This window comes from Sitophilus oryzae, unplaced genomic scaffold (genome assembly GCF_002938485.1).
Source record: "Sitophilus oryzae breed Bouriz unplaced genomic scaffold, Soryzae_2.0 scaffold_1576_pilon_pilon, whole genome shotgun sequence".
Lineage (NCBI taxonomy): Eukaryota > Metazoa > Arthropoda > Insecta > Coleoptera > Curculionidae > Sitophilus > Sitophilus oryzae.
The window spans coordinates 16,426,890-16,436,602 of record NW_022146254.1 but is presented as its reverse complement, the minus strand read 5'-3'; the positions used below and the strand labels follow the sequence as shown (position 1 = coordinate 16,436,602).

The 9,713-nt window shown below is 34.9% G+C and overlaps 1 protein-coding gene across 1 annotated transcript in view; it reads left to right on the top strand.

Annotated features, from left to right (window-relative positions):
• The first annotated feature begins 2,417 nt into the window (after positions 1–2,417).
• The window catches only part of LOC115879370 (forkhead box protein O-like), a 33,594-nt gene continuing 26,298 nt past the window's right edge, over positions 2,418–9,713 (top strand). The window contains exon 1 of the mRNA XM_030896152.1: positions 2,418–2,517. Within this exon, the coding sequence (XP_030752012.1) occupies positions 2,464–2,517 (54 nt within the window). The 5' untranslated portion in view covers positions 2,418–2,463. The remainder of the gene's footprint in view (positions 2,518–9,713) is intronic.

The following is a 9,713-nucleotide window of genomic DNA, read 5'->3' as shown; positions in this document are numbered from 1 at the left end:
AGCAAACGTGGGATTTTGATCCGCGGTAGCACAAATGAACACTTGCTTTAACTCCTGTTCTTCATTAATCCACACCATTTTGTGTTTTTGTGGGGACACGCACCCATGTGTTTCAACATTATTATTAATAACTCCTGATATAGTAAAAAGTGTAGTTATTATGAATTTAATTAACGTGTAAATTAAAGTTATTTAAAACTATAGTTTTTGTAATGTTAGTTATTAGTAAATTATTGTAATTGTAGTTATTAGGAAAAATAAATTATTAATTTTGTATAAAAATGGTAGATTTGAGTTTACTCATTCCTCCTTTTTCAAATCACCATAGTTCACAATAATTATTGTGATAAAACTTTTTTTTTGTTTAAAATTAAAGACATCAGTCCAAAAAGGTATTTTGTTTCATAAATCACCATTGACTGCCACTTTCAAAAAAAAATCATGACATCCTATTTCTGTTCGATGTCAAAATTTAATATACCACTCATCAATTTAGTTACATAAAATAATGTATCATTATCAAAATAAGTGTTTATTAGATTACTAGCGTGTACCAGCGACTTCGTTCGCGTCGAATTAATCATTTGTAATGGTGATGATAAAGCAAAGCAAGAATTTCCATTAACATACAAACTGGATAAAATTTTCTCACATTTATGTCAGCATGAGAAAAAACAATATGGCGATATTATTATATAACTTGATAATATTTGAGGAGTAGTTTCATCTCGTTGGAATTTGACTTTCGAAAAATCCGTTTGCCAAAAATAAGCTTTTTACGTCAAGCAGTTTAAGCAGAATCGTGGTTAAGAAATTACCCAACTTTTTGGAACACCCTGTATGACTTTTTAAAAAATTTCAAAATTTGTAAAAAAAACAAATAAATTATGCTTGTCCAAGCGTTTTCCCGAAAAGACTAACCGTTTTTAAATAACAAATATTGTAATATTTGAGGGGCGTTTTCACCCTCTTGGAATTTGAGATTCGAGAAACCCCTCCTTATCGAACCTCTACACCCCACAGTCAATCCGTTTACCAAAAATCAGCTTTAAACGTCAAGCAGTTTAAGCAGAATCGTGATTACTCAGTGGTCATATTTTATGAAACACCCTGTATAAATTTATAAAAAATCTTAAAATATGTAAAACAACAGAATAAAATATACGTGTTTAAGAGTTTTTCCGAAAAACTCACCGGTTTTTAAATAAACAATATTTTAATATTTGAGTGATAGTTTCACCCCCTTAGAATTCGAGTTTCGAGAAATCCCTTTTTATAGAACCTCTACACCCTAAAGTCAATCTGTTTTCCAAAAATCAGCTTTTAACTTCAAGCGCTTTAAGCAGGATCGTGATTAATCAATGACCAGATTTTTCGAAACACCCTGTATACATTTTTAAAAAATCTTAAAATATGTAAAAAAAACAAAATAAAATATACGTGTTTAAAACTTGACCGTTTTTTAAATAAAAAATATTGTAATATTTGAGGGGTGGTTTCACCCTCTTGGAGTTGGAATTTCGAAAAATCCCTTCTTATCGAACCTCTACACCCTAGAATCAACCTGTATGCCAAAATTAAGCTTCTTACGTTGAGTGGTTTGAGCAGGATCGTGATTAATCAGTATGTCAGTCACTTAAGGATTTTATATATTAGTATAGATAGAATAACAAACTATTTTAATTTATTTTAAAAAAATATTCCAACTATTTCAACAGATCTCAAAGTTAAAAATCCAAAATTCGAACGTAAACTTAAAGATATTGATGAATTCGTTAATTCTAACTCGGTCTCTAAAAAGGTCAAAGTTGAATTACGCAAATACTCCGGTTCCCTCAACATCAGCAGAAACTCTATTGTCGATTAAGGAAAATATGTTTCTTTCAATAAGAGAAAAAGTAAAAGCCAACCAATTCAAAACAGAAATGCAATATTTTCAGCAAAAAGAGTTTAGAGGAAATATTTGAAAATGCTGTTTTAAATTGACAAAGGTTGTTTTTATGTTTTTCTTTTCACTGGTTCTGACGGTAAAATAGGTAAATATCGGTAAACAGGTAATAAATCCATATTTTAAAGTACCGTTTAACGGTGAATTTGCAATCCCTAAAAGCAGCAAGCCTTTTCTACGAAGTAAATCAAAAATTCGGACAATAAACACAAAAAAAATCCCTAAGTTCTCCCCTAAACGTTTTCCCCCTTTTTTAATCTTTCCCTCGCGTGCCACGTGATTTGCCCACAGATCAAAGGAACAAGGCCAAACTCCACCCTTTCTGACCAAAGATCGGCTCTTTCCACCCCTTCGAGGGCGGTCTATTAAGCGGAGTTTGCGCTTGAAGCTTTACCTATTTTGGGGTGGTTATTGCGCCACTAGTTTCAGTTTTAAACGGTTGTCATCTGTATTTCCGGTAAGGCTAACTAAAAGTTGTTTTCGGGGGTGGCAGTAGTTTTTCGAGGGTGGAATCAATGAAATTTGACGCGATGAACGTTTTCGGTATACCCGGTGCAGAAGATTTGGACGTAAGTGAATTTTGCCTGTAAAAGGTAATCTTTTACGATTTTGAAAAAGAACACCTAGAGAATTTAGTCACCATTAGTTTTTGGAAAAGCACTACAAATATCAATGAGCACTGTAAAAATATTTTCCATAAAAAAAGTTTTTTTTTGTTTATAAGTATTAAAGCACGTTGGAATTATTTTAAGAAACACCACTAGTTCTTTAAATGTAACTGAGCACCCTTTCTTGAGTTATAACTCATCGTACAGTCCCCCAAAAAAATGGATATTTCGCCACTGCACTGCAAGAAAATCTACAAAATAAAATAGTTATTTTTTATAAACACTTCTGCGTTAACCCCCCAAACGGAAACAAAATTTTATTCAAAACGTATAAAAATATGATGTAGGGTAGACGTGAGGTAGAATCAATAATTTGTTGTTTTATTTTACGTTGTGAATAAAAAATGTTTGATAGTTTACTATTAAAATTGTTATAAAAATATATAATTCTAATAAAAATAGATAAGTTAATGATTATTTAATAAGATCCGATACGCTACTGAAGGAGGTAAGTCAAATTGACGTATCTAAATTCTTTGACATCTAGTCTTTGACAAGTAGTAAATAAAAGTAAAAATGCAAGAAAAAAGACATAATTAGTTAATTTTAAGTAATATAATATATAATAATTTTAATTTAATAAATTATCGGTTTACTACACGTATGTATATTATATAGTCACTTACTAGCGAAAAGTTGTTCCATTATTTCACTCAATTTTTGACCCAGACCTACAACACTCTAGACAATCAACTATTTTTCAGTTTTTTTTCGACAAATCGCAATGACACTGTTAATTTAAATTCTTCCACAATTTCCTTCTAGATTTACTTTCTCTAAACAACTGTCAGTAGTAGAATAAATAATAAATAACATAAAATAAGCTCAGTAAAGATAGACAGATCATACAAGAAGAAGTGTCAAGTCAATGTTAAATTATGGAAACAGCGTGGCTGCCTGGGTAACTAATTTTCAGATATGGCGGCTGGGACATTTGACATGACATAGACACTTCATTGACATGACAATTTCAATTTTATGAAATTTATTTCCGTTTCCGGTTTTTAATGGCGGGCTGTTCAGGAGGTTTAAATGAGGGTTAATATACTTTTTACTTTTTCTAATAGTAAATAATACAACAAAATTACTCAAAAATATTTATTTGGAATTTAGAACAATGTAAATATGCAAATCAACACAATTAAAGAGCTATAAACCCATAAACTACTGTATCAATATCAAAATATTTAAATAACATCAGAGATGCTGTGTTAAAGTGAATTAATAAAGTAACAATGCACTGACTTACAGAAACTTGAAGATAAATAAATGTTTTCACAGCTTCACGGGCGTTAAACTAACTGGAAGCAGGAAAAAGACAACAGGAACCCACGCAAAACCTGGAATCAAAAAAAAATATGTAAAAAAACATAAATATAGGTACATAAGACTGTTGTGAATTAAATCAAACAGGACTTGAATGAAAATAAAATGAATAAAAAATGTGATAAATATACATCTAATACCTCATTTGTATTTTAAAAATAATCTACATACATAGCATTATTGCTAAGAAAATACATAATAGATACCTATGTGATATGTAATTACGCATTTCTGTTCATCTTGTAGATAATTAATATAGGCTGTAGGCTAATGATAGTTCAATAATCATAATTTACCTTGTGTAACTTGCTTTCAATTGCTCAAAATCACCGATCAGTCTTTAAAGTAGAGATACGGAAAAATCCTTGGTAAAGAATATCCCAAGATCCTTGGATCTTAAGCCTAAAAAAATACAAAAACAGTTAATTTATTATACCTATTTTTACATAAAATATGGCCCATACCTACTACACGCAGAAACGTCGATTTCATCATTTTCTTCATGTAATTAATATCATATATACTTTATTAAAGTGTTAACAAGGAACTTTATATCAAAAAACATCTTTGTACTTATAAATTTCAGCCGAAATATCATAAACAAACTTCCTTTCAAATCTAAAACGGCAAAAATTAAAATGGCGCCCGACCTTGCCAGAGGCCTCGGGAGTTGACACATGGCTGACACACAGACAAAAGAAGAGAACGCCGACGTGCATAAAAATGTTCCGTAACTGAAATTGACACATATAGAAATATTCAAATTTTTGTCTAGGACAGTCTAGAAGGCCATGCTTTCTGTCTGGGTAAGACCGCGCCAGAACTGTTTCCAATTTTCCGGTTTACTGTCACCCCCCTGCTGTCAAGTATCCCCACCCTATAGGGTCCTTTGTCCGTCTACCATGTATGAATACATGGATAGCATTATACTCCTTCCTTAATCTATTTATTCAAGGAATTTTTCTAATGAACCTACAGAAAGGAAATAAAACATATAAGTCCCTGTTTTAAAATATAATGTTTGATGATTGGTTCCAGAAAACGAAACGTCGTTAGTGTTTTTTTACGTCGTTAAAGAAGGAAACTATACCTTTAAGTTTCTTTAAGGACGTGTTTATGAATTTTTTGAACTGTCAAAATTAACTCGTTAAACAATATAAACGAACGATTTCCTCAACGATTTTTTCCGGAAATAACTAAAGTAATTAAAATAATATAATAATAAACTTATTATTGGGCTCATTGACACGAAACTTGGCCCCAATTTGAGCCACTCTGTATTTATTACAGTTTCCGAAATTCCAATGGTGAGAGTGTGCCTTCTTGGATATTGCGGGGGCGTTTGACAATATACCATATAAGGTGGTCAGGCGATCTCTAGAAACAAGAGGGGTGAACAGAACTATTATTCGCTGGTTTTGGGAAATGCTGTCAACACGAACAGCAGAGGCTCAGATGGGCACCAAAACTGTAGCTGTTAAAACAACGCAAGGAACTCCACAAGGTGGAGTAACCTCCCCTTTGCTGTGGAGCTTGGTGGTGGATGAACTACTAGATGAATTAACTCTAGCGGGAATACACTGCATTGGGTATGTAGATGACATAGTCATGATCGCTCGGGGGAAACATGAAGGCACCTTGTGTGATATTATCCAAAGAGGACTCCGTATCACTGAGATGGTGTAGGACTGTCGGGCTGAGTATCAACTCAGACAAAACCGCGATAGTGCCATTCACCAGAAGGCGAAGTCTGAAAAACTTGAAAAGAATCCAACTAGATGGAAAGGAAATACTGCCAACACAGGAAGTTAAATACCTGGGAATAACCCTGGACAGTAAACTCCTAGGGAACAGGCATATTAAGAACACTACCAGCAAAGCCATAAAGGCTCTCATGATATGCAGAAGACTGGCCGGAAATAGGTGGGGCTGCTCCCCTAACATTTTGCGCTGGATGTATACCATGATAGTAAGACCCATGATTACTTATGGAGCAGTTGCCTGGTACACAAAACTCTAGTTTTGTGTACCAGGCAACTGCTAGAGCAACGGACGGCAAGGCTAAACCTATGCAAAGTCCAGAGACTAGCATGTGTTTGCATCACAGGAGCCATGAGAACCTGTCCAACAGCAGCAATGGAGGTCATTCTAGATCTAACACCACTGCACATTGTCATTGGTAGATATGCCAATGCGACAATGATTAGAATGGTCACTAACGGAATTAGTACTGGGAGAATTGTCAGATCAGGGGCTTGGAACACCCTCAAAAAGGAAACACCACTCCTGCAACTCCCAGTGGACGATATGTCAAGAACGTACAACTTTGACAAACATGTCAATGTAGTATTGAGCAATAAGAAGGATTGGAAGAGCGAAACGCTTGCCCAGCAGTTAAAAGACCATACCATAACTTGGTATACTGATGCTTCCAAAACCAATACGGGAACAGGGATCGGAGTGTTTGGGCCGAGAGCTAATTACCGAACCAATGGGCACTTACCCTAGTATCCTACAGGCAGAAATCTACGCTATCGAGAGATGCGTACAACTTATCTTAGATAGGAACTATCGGAAACAAGAAATAGCCATCTTGTCTGATAGTCAAGCAGCGTTAAAGGCGATCAACTCAGTATCAATAAATTCGAAATTGGTCAAAGAATGCATAGAGAAGCTGAATAAATTAGGCAAAGAAAACAAAATCCTCCTACACTGGGTGCCTGCTCACCAAGGGATAGAAGGCAATGAAAAAGCAAATAATCTAGCTAGGAAAGGAGCGAACACTCCACTAACTGGACCAGAACCGTTCTGCTTTCCAAGTGCTGCCAACTCAAGGCGGAACTCAAGAACTTGGAAGATTCCATCCGCAACCTGGAATGGAAATCTTGCAATGGTCTAAGACACTCGAAGAAGTTTCTGAGGGCTTATGATCAAGAAAAATCACAGATCTTCCTGGGTCTGAGTAAGAACAATCTTCGGATTGTCACGGGGTTTTTAACAGGACACTGTCTCCTCAATGAACACCTCAGTAGATTGAAACTAAGAAGAAACGGCGAATGCAGATTCTGTGGGGAAGATGGGGAAACACCAGTACACCTCATCACTGAGTGCGCCGAGACGACAACCATTCGTGCCATGAATTTTGGTACGACTGATATTGGAGATGGAGAACTACCCTCTATAAAACCGCACTGGCTTTTGTCAAAGCCCTGGGACTGTATGATGAGTTATGATTCATGAAAGGGGGACACAATGGATCTGTAAGGTCGAAGTGATTAACCCCCCTCCCACTCATTCTAAAAAAAAATGGTGAGAGTGGAATTTGAAACATCCGGTATATGTCATATTACTAAGTCAATTGTAGACAAGCTCCTAATGCTTTTTTATGAACTTAGTATGCAGTTCCAAAATAATTACTACCTAATACTTGCGATATAATCATATATTACAAGTGGGGAAGCTCTTTCAACTGCCTGTATGTAAAGTCTTTCTTCTTTTTCCTTCTTTGTACGTTAGGACCAAGTCCTGTGTTTTCTTCAATGGTTCCCTAAGAACAGTTAGGATGATGAAGACCAGCTTTTATACAATCCTATAGGTGGTCGTCCAGGCGGTCGAGATGTGTTAGGTCTTTTCTCCTTAGCAATTTTCGCTAACCGGTCGTTTGGCATCCTGTCCACATGGTCTTTCCACCATCTCTCCTGTTTCTTGCCCACCTTACTACATCCTGTGTTTCACATGACTCTCTTATATCTTCACTCCTTTTCCGGTCATATAAGGTATATCCTGTAATTGATCTAAGTGTTGGCATTTCTGTTGTTCATAGGAACCGCTTTGTTATTGTGTTCTCTGCTCTAGTTTCTGCATACGTCATAACCGGTCTCAAGTAAGCTTTAAAATTCTAACTTTGCTTCTGAGGCTCATATATTTATTTCGCCAAATTATATCCCTTAAATATCCTGATTTTAATGATTATAGAAGTATCATGATATAATACTTCTTTCTTGAGAAACGACATCTAAAAAATGACAGAAACTACATCCTACTTTTGAATTAAAATGATAGACAAATGTCGTAATTTTACCATTGGACAGACTATAGGTCATCATCATCATCATTTTCAGCTTATTCAACTATTTCCAATTATGGTGTAGCCTCCCTCTTTGTAGCTAAACCCATTGGTTGTCTATTTTTGGCTATGCGGGCCCAAGTTATCACTGCTAATTTCCTAATATCATGGCCCCATCTCAGGTTCGGCCTTTCTCTAAGTCTCTTAATTCCTCGTGGATACCATGCTGTAATTTTTGTGATCCATCTGTTGTTCGTCCTTCTTGACAGGTGTCTTGCCCTTTGCCACTTGAGGTGTTTGACTCTGTGGATGACATCTGTTCAACATCAAGGGTCTTTTGTTGTATCCATTCTATTCTTTTACGGTCTCTTTTGATAATTCCCAGCATTTGTCTTTCCATTAAGCGTTTGGCGACCTGCAATTTCCATATGATGTCCGTTTTAAGTGTCCGGGTTTCGCATGCATCATGACTGGTAGGACACAATGGTCGAATGTTTTCTTCTGTAGATAAAGTGGCATTTTACATTTGAATATAATTAAGTTTCTTCCATAAGAACTCTATGCTAACTTAATTCTTCTGTTGATTTCTGGTATCTATTAGAGATCTCGAGCAATGTATTAGTTGTCTCAAATATAATCTGTTCAACGACAAGATCCTTGACAGTGATAGATGTGTCTGTCATTTTATTTTCAAAGTAGTTTATTTTATTTTACAAATAAGTTAGTACAATTGGAACGCATAGCAGAAAATGAATATATATTTAAAATTTGAGTGACAAGTGATTACTTCAAAATATTTTGAAAAAAACTGCATAAAATTGAAAAAATCAAATCGAGCAGGGGCGGATACAGTAATTTATTTTAGGGGGGGGCCAAAATAAAAAGTAATGTAGAATATTCTTTTTAGGGCGCCATTTTTAACAAAAAGCCTAATATTTAACACAATTTACAGATTGTAGGGGGGGCCCGGGCCCCATGGGCCCTCCTCTGTATCCGCCACTGAAATCGAGTTATTTTATTGAAAACAATAATTACAGTATGTGTTAATACAAAACAAGCAAGGGTGTATTTCAAAAAACACCACATACCAAAAAAAGATAAGATTTCCGGCTTTCAAGCCGTGTTTCAAGCTCAAGCAACTTCCTGCATTTATTGTTACATTTATTAATATAATTACTCAATATAATTATTATTTACCTATCGTGTGCTGCTATTTTACAAATACTCCAGTTTTTGGTATCATATACAAGATAGTATATAATCTTTATTTGTGACTAATACAACTCTTTATGGCTATAATCTCTGGCAAACTGTCTCTGGGCACTGAACATTAACTGTCTGGGTCAACACTTAATTTCCCCTTTGAGTTTTCCTCCACTTAATTTAAAAATAAAACACGAAACACACGTAATAACACAGTCCAAAATGCCAAATATTTATCATTTCTATTTGACATAATTTGACACAAAATTATAACGTATAATTTGGCAAGAGTTTGACAACTCTCAAAAATCTTAAGTCGTGTTCATACGCATCGGAGTCCGTTTGTCGCTCATCGTTCTGTTAAACCAACAATATTGAAATATGATCTGTCATTTTTGAAATAAACCAATAGAACTGGTTAAAAACAACAAAAGATGACGCATGACGGATTTATGTATAAACCCATCCATAGTTAACTTAAAAAATATTAGAAACTTTTTTA